General features: G+C 51.1%; 1 protein-coding gene across 2 annotated transcripts; it reads right to left on the reverse strand.

The window, feature by feature from the left end:
* Window positions 1–9,238: 9,238 nt before the first annotated feature.
* On the reverse strand, window positions 9,239–14,175 carry POMC (proopiomelanocortin). 2 transcript variants are annotated; one of them, XM_074989023.1, is made up of 3 exons: window positions 14,168–14,175; window positions 12,125–12,236; window positions 9,239–9,889 (listed from the first exon to the last, which is right to left on the reverse strand). In XM_074989023.1, the coding sequence occupies exons 1-3, from the start codon at window positions 14,173–14,175 to the stop codon at window positions 9,239–9,241; spliced, it is 771 nt and encodes a 256-aa protein (XP_074845124.1). The 2 variants fall into 2 exon arrangements, with proteins under 2 accessions (XP_074845124.1, XP_074845123.1); XM_074989022.1 differs by lacking the exon at window positions 14,168–14,175 and having other exon boundaries at window positions 12,125–12,256.
* Between the last annotated feature and the right edge of the window lie 2,032 nt (window positions 14,176–16,207).

Here is a 16,207-nt window from a genome sequence, read left to right on the forward strand (position 1 = left end):
CATCTGCTTTCTCCATTCCAGGGTAGAGTTGTCAGCTCACCAGTCTGATCATAGGACTGTCTAAAACAATGAGGCTCCTCTGTTGGCACCCATGTCCACCAATGTTCCCTCCCATCTTTTCCACCTATGTGCAGTTTTTTTCTATTCAGGTGCAGAATATTTTTCTACATGCACAGAGGCATGTGTCAATGTGCACCACCGAGAGCAACCACAAAACCCAGCTGCAGGCGCCCTACTCAGCAGCAAGGCAGAATCACTCCTGAACAGCTGCACAAGTGTACAGGGAACACTAACGTCCACCCTGTTGACTTCAGCAGGGGCCACAGCTGCTTGCAACAGAAATTGGTCCCCTATTTAGCTCAGGGTCTGCTTGGAGGTCAGTGATCGTACAGCACCTAGCACAATGAAGCTATCTTCTTGGTTGGTCCTTAGGCACTGCCTTAATGGATGTGATTAACAATCTGCCCAAGCGCGGTGGCTTTGCATCACCAAGGCGAGAGTGATGCCTCCACTGAGGCTCATCCTGCTTCTCAAGCACACGGGGCCGTCTGGCATTGAGCCGACTTAATGCAAAAGCACCTATCAATGCTGGGCACTAAAGCGCCTGGGGATGCGGCTGTGGTTGGTGGGCTCACGTTGCAGTAATGGCCAAAGAGGTGTAGCAGCCGTCCGGCTGATCAGCACCCCAGGAAGGGTACAAATTGAGAGATCTCTCGGAGGGGCAGCTTCTGGTTCCTGCCCTAGGTAGAAATCCTGTTCCGGTCCCTGCCCTTGTCTTTCTTTCCCCACTCTAGAGACTCCAGCTCTCTCTTGGCCAGAGAGTCTCCCCTTTCTGCCCACCCTGGGTATGAGGAGTGGAGCTTGTAGCAGATTCCTGTGCACTCTGCAGGACGGAAGCACGCTCCCCTCTGGCCAGGTCCCCTCTCCAACTGGATGGCGAGTGGCCAGGCCATATCCAACTGGCAGAGCTGCCTTTTTCACTTGGCGGCAGCGCCACTTCCTGAACGTTGCCCCGGGGCCCCTCTATCTGTACAGAGGGGTGGCGGAGTCAAAATTCACGGTTGCTGAGACCCTGTGGTCAATGGAACGCCCCTGGCAGCTGCAGCAGCACTGATTTAATACCGGACTGCGGCTTAAAAGCAAGTCCGGCCCCAGGACCCATTTTATGCCCTGTGGATCTGTGAGCACCCCGGCAGGGAGAACAGGGGGTTTCACTCCTCCAGCCCTATTCCTACCCCTCCCACACCCACACCCACTGCCCAGTATCCTCGTCTCTGCTGGTGTTTGCTGGATCTTCCTCCCAGCAGGGAGGAACTGAGAACGGAAGTTTGACAGAAGGCGCAGGACAGCATGGAGTCGGGCGAAGGAGGCGCTCCGTCATTGGCTGGGAGGTGGGCTGGGCAGAGTGACTTAACAAGGCTTTGCCTTCTGCCATCAGCAAACATTGCGGACCCAGTCTAGCGTGGCCTTCCTGTCTCTTAACAGCTGCGGTAGGGATTTGTGGAGCAGGATTTGATTTCTCGCTGCATATCCCAGGCTGGTGCTCAGGAACGGTAGAGAGGGACGAGCCAATGCTCATTCAAACGTTGGCAAGGGTCATAAAACTTCCGTTGCAGTTGCAAAGAGAAAAGCTGGGCTCATGGCTTGAGCAAAGAGCTGGTGTCATCTCTTTCCCTTTGGCCGGATGAACATTGTGCTGATGATTTACCCACTGTGGGGTGCAGGAGCTCAATATAATTAATGGCAGTGCTTTGAGATCCTTTGATGGCCATTGCCCTAGGAGGACAAGTCACTGTTTCTTACTAATGCTTCACAAATGACCTAGCCTGTTCTGTGCGTGTTCTGCCTATCCCATCCCCTGAGATTATGACCTTTGGGCCAAAAGCACTGAGAACACCCCAACCTCAAGTATAAGCCAATCCCAAGCCTATAGAAGCCTTTTGAAAACACGGCCCGGCCCTGCTTGTCTCAGTGATGACCACCTCTGTCACCTGTTTGTCTCCCATAAGCATCTCCACCGAGCAGGCTGTGAACCTCTGCTCCAGCAGATAACCCCCTCAAGACCCACTGGGATACAGCAGGGAGCTGCCTGATGAGAGTAGCCAGGTAAGTAGCCTTTGGCTAGCTAGTCTACTAATTTGATCTTAGCATTAGCTATGCCATTGAAGGAGAGCCTGCACCCTCTATGGCCACGTCTACAGGGGCACCATCCGTCGGCAGAGGAACCGTGGCAGTACCTCTGCCAACTGATACCATCTACGCTTAGGGCGACCATACCTCCCTATCCCAAATGCAGGACAGGGAGATGGGGGGGAGGGGTGGCTCCTCCCAGCTCTTCCAAGCCCCGGGGAGCCGGGAAGGAGGCAGCAGGTGTCTGCCCTGCCTGAACCCTGGGCCACGGCAGCCCCCAGCACTCTGGGAGCCCTGAGGAAGTGGCACAGATGGGGCAGCCGTGGTGCTTTCCCCACCTTCCCCGCGCCCTGAGGAAGCAGCAGGGACAGAGCAGCCATGCGCTTCCCCTCCTGGCCTTCTCCGAACCCCAGGGAAGCGTTAGAAACAGAGCAGCCAGCCATGCTCTCTCCCCTGCGCCCCTGCATCCCGGGGAAGGGGAACGTGGGCTAACGTGAGGCTTCCTGCTCTCCAGCCAGCAGCTGGCAGAAAACACGGGATATTTAGTCCTTTTTCTAAAATAAGTAGGGATGCCCCTTTAGTGCCCCAAATGCGGGACCATCCCACCAAAAATGGAACGGATGGTCACCCTATCCACACACAAAAGCAGATGCAAAGAGCAGGCAGGCTGCTCAGCCATCTCTCGCCAGCATGGTTGACCAGAAGCCCTGTAAACAGGGCTGCCTGGGGAACTGGAGCCCTCTCTGTCGACAGACATGTCTACCCGGGCAGGCTGTCAAGCACGCACTGGTGACAAAGGGGTTCTGGGGAAGAGGTAGAACACTGCTGGCTGAACAGCTGAGTTTAATTAACACACTCTTTACAGGGCTCTGTAATTGCGGAGACACTTGGTGAATTTCACTGACAAAAGCCGAGGTTTGTAGACAGAAGCTGCCCATGCAGAGGTGACCTACCGGTGCCTGGGGCTGGCTCTTTATACGCATAACACAAAACCAGTGTTGTAGCACTTTAAAAACTAACTAATATATGAGGTGATGAGCTTTCACGGGACAGACCCACTTCTTCAGCTCTGGAAATTCTGCTAGAAGCAGGTTGACACGCCATCCAGTTTGTTTCGTAGAGAGGGGCTTTGACAAAAGCAGCTCTGATCTTTCAGCTTTCACAGCAAAAAAAGAAAGTCACAGAAACAACAGAGGACCCAATGCGACTCAAACAGGGTCTCTTCCTTCCAGCCTCTGTCTAGTGTGGCAGGGCCAGTCTCACTCCTGGGCCCCAGCCTGGCTCACAGTCCTACAGATAATCTGAGTCCTGTGGTCTAGGCCCCATGGGCCCCAGTCACTGTTTGGACTTCTGTCCCTTTGCTGACAGGGTGCTGGGCTGAGGGGCGCCGGTCTGCCTGGGGTGGGTAAGCTGCCCTCCCCAGCCACCAGCCAACCCCTGTGGTCGCATGGGGAAGAGGGTCCCCAAACACTCCCTGTGGGAGCTCTCCCCCTCCCCTGCTGACTCTGGCCAGGCTGCCTTTCTTGTCCTCAGCTCTCTAACTCTCCCCTGGTCTGTTGTTCTCTCCTCACCCCCTCCAACATCCTCTTCCACTCGCCTCCCCTTCTCCCAGCAGGGGAGGCTTTTTAAAGTCCCAGGGGCAGCCTGAAGCGAGTTCAGCTGGCCCTAAGTGACTTATCGCTGCCCCATCTCCGCTAGTTCCACAGCTCCTGGCTGCCCTGAAGTGACCCTGTGCTAATTAGCCAGGCCATCTCCACTTTATTTAGAACTGCTCGTCTCCCCATGTGCACCTTCTGTGCTAGGAACTAGACACATGGGCTTTTTCCAGCAGGGGACACTCAGGTTTGGGGGAACTACAGGGGAGGCCTGATTATAGCTGCAGGCATTCCAAGATTAGAAAGGACCCCGGTGATCATCCGGTCTGACTTCCTGCTTACCCCAGCCCTGAGACCCGTCCGCAATAATGCCTAGCACAGGTGTTTTAGGAAAACATCCCACCTTGATTTATGATATCAGCAGGAAATTGCCTGATGAGACTAGCCAGGTACAGCCAGTGATGGAGACTGCACCACATCCCTTGGTAACTAGCACAAATGGTAAATTACCCTGACTGTTAAATTGTGTGGCTTCGTTCCCACCTGAATTTATCTCACGTCAGCTTCCAGCCATTGAATTATATTATGTCTTTGTCTGCAAGACTGAAGAACCCATCGTTAAATATTTATTCCCCAGGTTGGTACTTACAGACTGTCATCAAGTCATCTCTGAAGTATGCTGGGATCTTTCTGGTGCTGAAGCACCATAGAGATGGACCTTGTCTTGTGTCTGAAATTCCCTTTTTTCCAGTTTGAGAGAATTAGCCCTTGATATGCTTGAGAGTTGCTTCCCTTCCCGGTGACCATTCTGTCAAGGACGCATTACCGCATTCAGGCTAAAGAGTCGGTGAGAAAGAACATATGATGAATTTCATGCATCGGAACCATGAGTAATATCTTCATTATTGTTCCACTGGTAACTTTTTCAGTTCTTCAGTTCTTTTTCTTTTCTTTTATGTTAGTTCATCACGTCAATTTCACCCATGCTGAGCTTGGCCTCTGCAAGCATCTGCTATTATTAGTAGTAATTTTCATTCCCTTTTAATGTTTGCCGTGATTTTGATGCTGATGGGAGCTGCAGTCATCGTAGAAGTTTCTATCACCTTTCGAAGCTTAAGATTGTAACTCATTTGCGTGTATATGTTTACCTGCTTTAACCTTTTAAACTGCTCACTTGTTTCCTTTGCCCATATAATAAATATTTAGATAGTTTGTTATAGGAGTGGCTACAAGTGTCTTTGGTGTGAGATTTCAAATGCAATTGACTTTGGGAAAGTAACTGGTCTTTGGGACTAAGTGTAGCCTGAATATTGCTGTGATCCTTGCTGAAAGGTACCATCTATCACAAAGGCAGGCTCACCTGAGTGGCGAGACGGATAGGAGTACCCATGGGTACTGTCTGTGACTCGGTGGTTTGGCTGTTATAGGGCCAGAGCAGCTTATACTTGGTGATGTGCCTGGTGAAATGTAAATATAGAACTCACCGCCACTTTGTGTCCGGGTTCTTAGCAGTCTGCCCTGATGTTAGTACTCATGGTCTTGAGCTGCTGTGGAAGAGTTCAACAGAGAGTTCTGGGTCTAGTGGGCAGTTGCATTTCCAACATTCTCAACTCCCAGGCCACATCTACGCTGCAGTCAGGGAGTGTGGTAGCAGCATGCCTAGCCATGCCACAAAAACTTATAACCGTCATATTGGGTCAGCCCAAAAGTCCATGTTCTGCCAGTGGCCAATGCCAGCTTTCCCAGAGGAATGAACAGAACAGGTAATCATCAAGTGATGTCTCCTGTATGCCCCATTCCCAGATTGTGACAAAAAGAGACTGGGGATGCCTTCCCTGCCCACCCGGGCTAGTAGACACTGATGAGTCTAATTAGGGTGCGTCTACACGAGGCACAAACTTCAAAGTTAACTTTGAATTTAAGGACTACATCAAAGTAGCCAGCAGAGAGTCCACACACATTTTTTTCCCCTTACTTTGATGTCCTTACTCCGTTGCCCGGAAGGGGGGTAGTGTCCTACGTCAAAGTTTAACCTCAAAGTCGGGTGTGTGTAGACACTCTACTTCAAAGTTGTACTTCGAAGTAAGCAACTTTGAAGTTATTTTTGTAGTGTTGACACAGCCTAGATCTTTTTTGAATCCGTACCCAGCCTGGCTTTGTTCTAACTAAATCAAAGTTAGTTCCAGTACAATAACAGCAAAGGTACGAGAGCATGGGTGGCTGTGCTGGCTAGCGTAGCCTGCACAGAACCTGGCTATGCATGGGAGTGGTTGTTACCCACGCTGCCAGGCTGAGCTCCCAGCGTTACTGGAGCTAGGACTGGTGTGATTTTAGAGAGACCCCAGCTAGCCTGAGGGTGTCTGCTGCAGTCACACCTCCTGACTGCAAAGTCAGCAGCTCCTGCATCAGTGTCTTCTCCTGGGAAGTCCATAAATGTTCCGCTAAGGAGCAACTGAAAGCTGGCTGATGGCATGGGGGTTTGACAGGCGCCTTTGTAACCCACATACCTCTGGGTGTGGGTCACCGTCCTATGGAGCAGCACCCAGACCATTTACAGGGAGAAAGACTGAGTAACCTCGACAGCCTGAGCTGAGAGCTAGCCAGCTTTTAGCTCAAACTGTAGCAGCTCCTCCATTAAGCTCCAGAGGTGCCAGGTTCAAATCTGCCCATTACACCTTCATTCCCTTCACTGCTTGAGCAAGGGGTCAGGGTTTGGAGCAGAAGTGGCCAACCCTCGAGCCATGTGTGGCTCTTTGAATGAAGAAATGCGGCTCCAGCTCTGAGACATGCACCCGGGAGTATTCACCCCCATTCTGTGCACCCCCCCAACATCCCTTGCTCGGAGGGAGAAGCACGTGGTAGCAGCAGCAGCTCCAGTGATTCGCCAGCACTGGGGAGGGTGGAGCAGGCTGGGGGTGCCTGGCTCTGGGGGCAGGGAATTGGGCGAGAGCTTTACTGAGGCTCTACGTTCTCTGGAACACTGACTGCCTTTTCATGACGTATGTGTACGGTGCTCAGTGGTGGATTAAGGTGTCATGGGCCCTGGGCCAGAGCATGTGGGGGGCCCATTTCCACCCCCCTTCCTGCAATCGCAACCCCCTTCTGAGCCATGGCCCCATCCTGTTCTGCCCCCTCCCCTCTGTACTCCTGTCCCCTTCCACCGACAGGCAGCCCTGTTCTGTCCCTCACCCCGCACAGCCTTGCAACCACTTTGCACTTTTCTTCCCCTCCCCTGAGCCTGGAGATGCTCTGTCCTTGTCCCCCAGCAATGGCCCTGGGCTGTAGCATGAGTCTGGGTGCTTGGACTTTCCGCACCCCTGTGCTTCTGCCAGGAACTGGGGTTGCGGGGGCTGGGCTGCCCCTTCCCTGCCTGCTGCTCCTGCTGCGGGGTGGGATCAGGGCCCAGGAGCAATGACAGTACAAAGATTTAGCTCTTTGGGTTTTGGCTTCTGCTTCCTGCATTTGCCCAGCTTATGTGGCTGGTCCCAGCTTTGCTAGATTTATAGCTCTGTCCCTGAGTAGTTATTTTAAGCAGCAGTCTGAGGTTATTCCCCTTGGCATTCAGAACCGCTGCCCTTCCTGCAGCACTGCTGGGCTTGTCTAGGCTAAAACCGAGACATTGGGGGAGTGAAAGGAGGGCGATGCCATGCTAGCAAGCCAGCTCATGGACATAATCAGCCCTCAGGCTTCAGAGCATCAGCTGTTGGCTCTCTATGGCTCAGGAAGGAAATTCCCCCTCTGACTTGCCACCTTGTGTAATTGGCTGTGTGTACTACGAGGGTCTGGGCCACCACACGTCACTCCTGGAGCTGTGAGAGATCGGCCACAGGTGTGCTCTGGAGGAGGAACACGGGCCACAATGATCAATGTGTGAGCAAGAGTGGCGGGATGCAGGATGCTGGAGCCCTACAGAGGGCTAGAGCGTCACTTGATGGACCGCAAGGGAGGTCTTTTGCAGTCCCTGAAGCTCTGGAGGATTACAGCAGCTGAGATCTGGCCAAAGGTCTAGAACAGCAAGTTCCCTGCCGCTCTCCAAGTCCAGCCTTGCATTCCTTCGACCTGTGGCATTGTTAGCCGTGCATTCCCCTCCGAAATGGGAGTGGGCTGAAATGGAGGCATTGTAGGGGGACTCTCCCCAGAGAATGCATCCCAAAGTGCACCTTCTGTGTGGGTCGGCGGCTCTGCACCTGCTCTGTGCTACAGAAGTAAATCCATGTTAAGTCTAACTAAATCTACCCTACCCTACAATGCAACGCCCACCGATGTAACTTACCGACTGAAGAGCACCAGCTCTGGGAAAGGAGTGGTGCTTAGGTCACTGTAGGTAGGTCTGTGCAGTGCCTGTGTATACCCAGCATTGCCTACATGGATTGCTGCTGCTTTAAACACACTTGGTGAGGATGTGCGCCATGGAGCACGGTGTGGGTTCGTAAAACCGTTTCCATCACCGCAGCGGCTGTACCGTGACAAAAGGACATAACAACGGCCGTACAGGGTCATTGACCCCAGTGTCCGGATGGCCAATAGTGGCCAATGCCAGGTGCCCCAGAGGGAGGGAACAGAACAGGGAATCATCAAGTGATCCACCCCATCACCCATTTCCAGTATTTGACAAACACAGGCCAGGTCACCACTCCTACCCAGATAACTAAGTATTAATGGACCTGTCCTCCATGAATTTATCTAGTTCTTTTTTGAAGCCTGTTAAAGTCCTGGTCTTCACAACTTCCTCCAGCAAGGAGTTCCACAGGGGTACTGTGCGCTGCACAAAGAAATACTTCTCTTTGTTTTTTTAAAACCTGGTGCCTATTAATGTAAGGAGGTGACCCCTAGCTCTTGTGTTAGGGGAGCAAAGAAGAAATTGTTCCTTATTATATTACCCACACCAGAAACGATGTTATAGACCTTGATCATATCCTCCTGAGTCTCCTCTTTTCTACCCTGAAAATTCCCAGTTTTTTTCTTCATCAGGCAGCCATTCTAACCCCCTCACCATTTTTGTTGCCCTTCTCTGAACTTTTTCCATGCCAAGACGTCTTCTTTTTTCTTTGATGAGGTAACCGCGCCGGCACATGGTGTTCAAGATGGGGGTGGTGTACGGTGGATTTAGACCCAGAGATGCTGCGGAGACCTGCTTAGCTTGCAAAACCTTATTATTATTTGAATCCATCATTTACAGTATTGTACAGCTTGTTTAAAATAGGAAAATAATCTGGCAGAGCAAAACTAGTTATGCACTCATCAAAGCATCTCTTTCCTTATATCTACAGTACGGATGGTTTTATTTCAATGGGTTGATTTCTCAGCTGTGTACATTCCAAGTCAGAATAAGAACAAGAGCTCATCTCTTAACAGCAAACCGCATAAGAATAATAATTAGTAATTAACATAATAAGTGATCATTGTAACTGTATCTAAATGAAACACATGCCAGTGGGATCTCGAAGCTAATTTAGGTCTCCCTGGGGATCTATCTGCAAGTTACATCCCCAGCCTCCATGCCCTCCCTCTGCTTACTGGCCCTTCTTGTAGGCGTTTTTGATTATGGCATTCTTAAAAAGAGTCATTAGAGGGGTGTGGCTGCTCTCTGATGTCATGAAACCCCCGTATCGCTTGTCTTTGGGCGGGGCGTTCCATCGGAAATGGTGCATCTTGTAGGCCCCTCCATCTTTCTTCTCCTCCTCCTCTGAGACCACTGCTTCCTCACTCTCTGGGTCTTCCAGAGACTCGAAATCCGGGTAGTCCAGTTCCATAGAGAGGTCTCTTCTGAACTCCATTGGGTAGCTATCGGCTGACTCCTCTTCCACCTCATTGGGATAGACCTTGATGGGTCTCCTCTTCCTGCCAACTGGCTTCCCCCATCGGAAATGCTCCATCGAGTAGGACCGTTTGCTGTCTTGCCTTTCGAGGGCAGCTCCTCCTTCTTCTTTGTCTTCTCTTTGATCTGGGGATGCATCTGGGAAGAAGCCTAAGAGGAGACTGCCAGGGATCTCTTCTCGTTTGTGGCCAGTGATGCTGCTGCTGTTCTTCCTGCCAAACTTGTTCCAGCGGAAGTGGCTCATGACATATTTCCGGATATTCTCAGAGAGAGGTTGCAGGTGGCCATTGCCTGGGTACACCGGTGACTCAGCCGACAGGTCCATTTTGCAGGCTTTGATGCATTCCTGGTTAAGGAGAAAGGGAACGCTTCAACCAGACACATATTTGCTAAATGGGACTCATAGAATCATAGAGAACACTATAACTGTAAGGGACCTCAAGAGGTCATCAAGTACAGTCTTCTGCCCTCACGGCGGGACCAGGCACCACCTAGATCATCCCTGATAAATGTTTATCTAACCTGCTCTGAAATATCTCTAATGATGGAGATCCCACAACCTCCCTAGGTGATTTATTTCAATGCTTACCCACCCTAATGGTTAGGAATTTTTTTCCTAATGCCCAGTCTAAAGCTCCCTTGCTGCAATTTAAGTTTATTCTCCTTGTCTTATCATCAGAGGTCAAGGAGAACAATTTTTCTCCTTCCTCTTTGTAACACCCTTTTTAGGTACTTGAATACTGCTATCATGTCTCCTGTGTCTTCTCTTTTCCAAACGAAACAAACCCAGTTCTTTCAGTTGTCCATCATAGGTCATGTTTTTGAGACCTTTATCATTTTTGTTGCATTTCTCTGCTCCTTCTCCAGTGATTCCACATCTTTCCTGAAACATGGTGCCCAGAACTGGACACAATACTTCAACAGAGACCTAATCAGGGCAAAGTAGAATGGAAGAATGGCCTCTCATGTCTTTGCTCACAACCCTTCTGTTAATGCATCCCAGAATCACTTTTGGTTTTGTTGCCACAGAATCACACTGTTGACTCATATTCAGCTTGTGGTCCCCTCTGACCTCTAGATCCCTTTTTTCAGTACAGGTTCAACCTCTCTTGTCCAGTAACCTCAGGACCTGACTGGTGCTGGATGAGAGAATTTGCCAGACCACAGGGGGTCAATATTATCTAGCACATTGCCAACACTTCTACTGTTCACTGGGCTCTTAGAAAACATTTAGGGGTAAATTACAGCTAAATAACAGCAGAGAACACTGAGAGCCAGGACTGGTGGCTAGAAACAAACTTTATGGGACGTGGGAAAACTTGGCCACACCCCAATAAGTGGTCGTCTGGCTAACTAAACTCCTCCGGAATTACAGATGTTGCGGGTGATAGAGTGCTGGACTAGAGAGGTTCAACCCTTACTACTGCCCAGCCAGTTACTTCCCATTTTGTATACAGGAAATTGATTGTTCCTTCTTAAAGGACTCAAGTCATATAATGTCTGGCCACAGAGGTGACTCACAGACCTACTTCTGCACCTGAAGTCTTTTCAGAGTCTTCCAGCAGCACATCTCTGTTTGTCAATAACAAAAATATTCTGCCACTCCCTGGATCTAAATCAGTCTACAAGCGGTGAGCCAGGTCCTCGGCTGTTGTGAATTACTATGGCCCCACTGAGACCTATGGAACAATGCTGCTTTACACCAGTGGAGGAGCTGGCTGTTCCATCTCCCCTTGTGGGGCAGGTAGGGGCAAGTTCCATCTTACAGAAGGGAAACTGAGGCATGGAGCCAGATAGGGACTTGCCCAAGGATGCACAGGAAGTCAGAAGCAGAGCTGGGCACTTAAGCCAGTCCCAAGCGCTAAATGCCTGACCACGTTTTGAGGAGTATAGGGCAGAGCCTTGATGGGCAGGTTGTGGTGTTTGGCCACAGAAGGGGACTCCCCAGACCACTTCGCTTTCTTTGACACCCCGTATTTGCTCAGTGACTTGCAACCTAGACCTCCGCAGAGGCCAGAGCATCTGATAACCAGGGGGCCATCGCCTGTGGCAGGGGAACCCTTGCAAAGGGTTAGCTGAGACTAAAGACCTCCTGGTCTGAAACACAGGCTGCTGTAGCATCCTTCCCACTTCATGCAGCGGCAGATCCAGGGCTGGTCTTTCTGAGTCCCCTCACCTGGTCTCTAGACCCTGTAACAAGGGGTGGAGGGCCAGGAGCTTTGTGCGCCCTGTTGATCCAAAACCCACCCGGATATATTAACTAGGTCGTCAGTGGCAGGTGGATCCCTCCTGCACTATCAGGAACAGAGCTCGGGCAGCTGGGAGCAGGGGAGGTGTTCTGCCGGGGCTTTCTCACAGCTGCTTTGCTCCTGGAGAAAGATACCAAGGCGCTGTTGTTTGTAAAGTGTTTCATTGTGAGAGTGGCTCACACCCTAGCACAGGGAAATGGCTACAGGGCCTCCATCCACCCACCTTAGTGCAGGCCACAGATCTTGTCCTTCTGCAGAGCTCCTGCCCCGTTTCAGAGCCCTGTGTCCCTCAGTCACGTTCCCCCTCAGCTGTGGGTACACGAGCCACTCACCAAGAGGCCAGCCTCTGTGCTCAGCTCCCTACACCTGCTGCTGTCCCAGCACTGGCTGTTGACTCCACCGTCGGCACAAAAGAGCAGCACGCCCAGAATCAGCAGCAGGCCGCTCCGGATGGGGTTCAGCATCTTCAGGGGAGGGGCAGGCATCCTGAGGAAACAGAGCAGGCAGGGTGGATACCAAGTGTAATCGCTGCGGCTTTATCAGCCAGGTTGGCAGCTGCGAGCTGGCACCTCAGCCGCAAAGGGAGTCCATCGGGGCTGCAGGAGGGAGGCAGTGGGTGATGCTCAAGGTAGTGCCTGCCCCAGGGCTGGGGTGGGGGGCTCCTGAGAGGACATTTGTGTCTGTTAGCCCAGGGCCCCACAGCCAGCTAGCAGCTGCCGGACTGCGAGGGGATGGAAGCTCAGACCCTGGGGCTGAAATTCGGAGTCTGCCTCCTGTCCGGCCCAGCCAGCAGCACAGCCCTGATGGAGAGGGGCTGGGATTCAAACCGTGGGTGCTTGTCTCTCTAATGCACTGGTGCCCAAGCTTTTCGCCTCATGCCCCCACTTAGCCCTGTCTGCGCCCCTCCTCCAGCTTGGGGCTGCAGCTCCTGGAAGGGGGAAATGGACAGGGGTAAGGCGGCCAAGGCAGAGGTGGAGGCTGAGGCAGGAACAGGTCCAGGAACAGAGCCCCCAGGGTGGGCTGGCAGCCCAGGTCAGGAGTCAGGGCTGGGCCCAGCACAAGGGGCCAACAGCCCAGGCTGGGAGCCAAGCTGGGCTGCACTCCTTCCTTCCCCCCCCAGGGCCTAGTCTGGGCTCTAGCCACACCCCCCTGAGGATTCCTGCACCCCCCCGCCCCCCGAGGTTGCACTGTGCTCCACAGTTCAGAGCCCTCGGCTGTAATGTGGCCAATTGATGGGCTGCACAGCGCCCGACTCGGGCAGGATGGGAGCTGGGTTTCCAGCCCTTCCCCAGAGCTGAGGGCTGCAGAGGGAAGCTGGTGCTGAGTCCCAGCCCCCTGGCAGCCCCCAGGACCACGTGGGATGTGCTGACATGCTGTGAGTGGCACCAGTACCAGACTGGATGGGCTGTGAGCCACGACACAAGGCACAGGGACGTCCGTGGCTCACAGCGGCTGAGTTCCAGCGGGCGCAGGCGAGCCCGTCCCCAGGCACTGCTGGGAGGGATCATGCTACTCTCAGTCATCCCCCTGAAGCCTTGGCGGGTGCAGCATCACTACCCATTGCTCAGACTCGCCAGAGGCAGCGTCTGGTTTTGAAAGAACAGGTTAATTGGGCAGGTGCGTAGGGAACAAACCAGCCCGGGGTTCACTGATAGAACTTGTGCATCCGTCTTTTGATCCATTTCCCCACCCTGGCCCCTGTCTCTCTTAAATCAGACGACAATGATTGGTCTGGGATAGTGTCTGTCCATCGGGGTTGGCTGGGTCCACTGGCTCTGGGGGGCTTAGGAGAGTTACACAGTGGGCTGGACCCTCAGCTGGGAACATTACCAGCTCCATGAAGCCATGTTGTGCTGCACACACACTTCAACAGAGCGGTGCTGATTGACACCAGCTGATGATCTGGCCCAATATTTTTAGGTGCTATTTGTCTTAAGGGAGGTTCGTCACAGACACAAGAGAGCAGCTTTTCTTGAGAGTCGTAATGAGTTTAGCTCGTTCTCTGTGCTCTGGGGAAGGGTGCCTTAGTTTGGTGACAAATTCAGTTCTCCTTCTGTGGGACAAATGAGGAAGAGGGTCCATGCTAATCTAACCTGTATGATTACCAGTTACAGCTCTCCTCTGGTAAAATTCTGTCAGAAAAGCACCAAGTAAGGCAACAAAGTTCTCTCACCCCACAGGGCAGGATGAAGTGGGTCTTAATCCACAAAAGTTCATTATCTAATGAACCAAATTGTTAGTCTTTAAGGTGCTACAGGGCTGCTTGTTTTTAGCATAGGAATGGGTTAGCACCACCCATGGTGTTGCCAGGAGCGTTACCCAGGGGAAAGCTCTAGAACATAGAAACCTTGTCTACACATGGCCAGAACTTCGACATACCCATGCTAATGGTCAAGTTGGAGAATATTAATGAGGTGCTTCAATAGTGCTGTGTTTCCATCGCACATGGCTTGTCTACCCCACACGTTTGGATATCCTATCAGCTGATTGGAATAAGGGGATTTCGACATTTGTAGGGTCCCCGTGTAGACAAACCGTGTTGAATATTCATTTCAGTGCCTCATTAGTATTCTCTGATTTGGCCATTAGAATGGCCATTTTGAAGTTTTGGCCAAGTGTAGATGTAGCCAGAGAGAACACAACTTGGGATTTGGATGCTATAGGCTCTGGAAGCCAACTGGTAGGAAAATCTTGGGATGTGAAAGTTACAGAGGGTAAATATGGATCCAGACGCAGATTTCTGATCCTACAAAGCACTTAACGTGCTTAGGGCCTAACTCCCTTCTCTGTGTCTGGAGTTCTTGCCTAGTTGTAGAACACCAAGGTATAGCTTCTCCCTGAATGTTATTGCTGAAGGAATTAGCTGCACTTGCTAGACCTGTCTCTAACACTTCATCTGAGGAATTAAAAGGCGGCTGCAGATACTAATGAATTCGCCCTCCCGCTATGTCTGTGCGTTTGACTCACAGGGCTGTCGAAGGAGGCACAGGCCCAGCAGGGATTTATCCAAAGTCATTCTGTGAGCAGGCAGGAGAGAGAGAGATTGGCCAGCTGGATTCGCAGTCCCTTACACTAACCATTAGGTAACAGTCTTCAGGACCAGATTAGCAAATATCTGTGATTCCATCCACAGCCACGTACAGATTGCGCTATTCCCCCTGCAAAATGCAGCTTGGCTGTTGTTTGGTTGACTAGAGGACAACATGATTGCTTAATGTTATCACTTCCAGTCCTAATTACAAAGCATCCCTCTCAGGAAAGAACCCGGCTCCTTTGATCCTATTGGGAAAAAAGAGTGAAACTTTCTGACTTGGCATTTGCTACCCGCCCTTTCTTCTAAGGACCAATAAATGCGGGTGGGATTTGCTAACTGAAAAATATTAGCAATCCTTTAGGATCCTAACGCCTCTGAAAGACTCACTTGTACTTCGCTGGAGCTGACAGTGAACTGAAAAGCCCTGTGTATAAATTGCATGTTGTTCCCATTCTCCTGCCTTCTGGGGGTAGGCCCACAGCAAAGTTATTTGGAAATAACAGCTGGGAATGGGCAATGGGTTGAATCAGTAGATAACTGCCCTGTTCTGTTCACTCCCTCTAGGGCACCTGGCTGTTATTTCAAAATAACTATCCCTCACCACGCAACCACTATTTCGAAATATTGACAAACCTCATTGCATGAGGAATAGCACCTATTTTGAAATAGCTATTTGGAAATAAAACAAAACAGCAGTCGTAGCACTTTAAAGACTATCAAAATCATTTATTAGGTGAGTCTTCTTCAGTGGGTCTGTCCCACGAAAGTTCACCACCTAATAAATCATTTTGTTAATCTTTAAAGTGCTGTATGGGGTAGGAAAGGTCAGTGGTTTGAGCATTGGCCTGCTAAACCCCAGGACGTGAGTTTAATCCTTGAGGAGGCCCTTCAATGAGCTGGGGCAAATAGATTAAATGTAGGGGTGGTGCTTGGTCCTACTGAGAGGGCAGGGGCCTGCGCTTGATGACCACCTAAGGTCCTTTCCAGTGCTCTGTGATGGGTATCTCCATATATTAATTAACATTAATATGTGACTGGTGGCATGTTTTGTTTTGTTAGAATACAGACTAACACAGCTACCTCTCTGCTACTATTCTGAAATAGGTGCTGTCAAGACAGGCTTCATCTACACCTGCATTCCTCTTTTGAAAGATGCATGCAAATGTGGGAAATAGAAAATGCAAATGAGGTGCAGATTTACATATCTTGTGCCTTATTTGCATATTCTTTGAAAACAGCTTCTTCTGAAAGAAGAAAAGCAGTGTAGATGTGGCTCTTTCAAAAGTAATCCTTATTTTTTTTAAATAATTGGAGGTACATGTCTCATAGAGCTGGAAGGGACCTTGGGAAGTCATCCAGTCCAACCTCCTGCCCTCTTGGC

The sequence above is a fragment of the Carettochelys insculpta genome, chromosome 3, assembly GCF_033958435.1.
Source record: "Carettochelys insculpta isolate YL-2023 chromosome 3, ASM3395843v1, whole genome shotgun sequence".
Taxonomy (NCBI): Eukaryota; Metazoa; Chordata; order Testudines; family Carettochelyidae; genus Carettochelys; species Carettochelys insculpta.

Coding starts and splice junctions, on each gene's coding strand:
- POMC (XM_074989022.1), bottom strand. CDS start 12,256: ATGCTGAACCCCATCCGGAGCGGCCTGCTGCTGATTCTGGGCGTGCTG. Junction 9,890..12,124: donor GCACAGAGGCTGGCCTCTTG/GTGAGTGGCTCG, acceptor CTCCTTAACCAG/GAATGCATCAAAGCCTGCAA.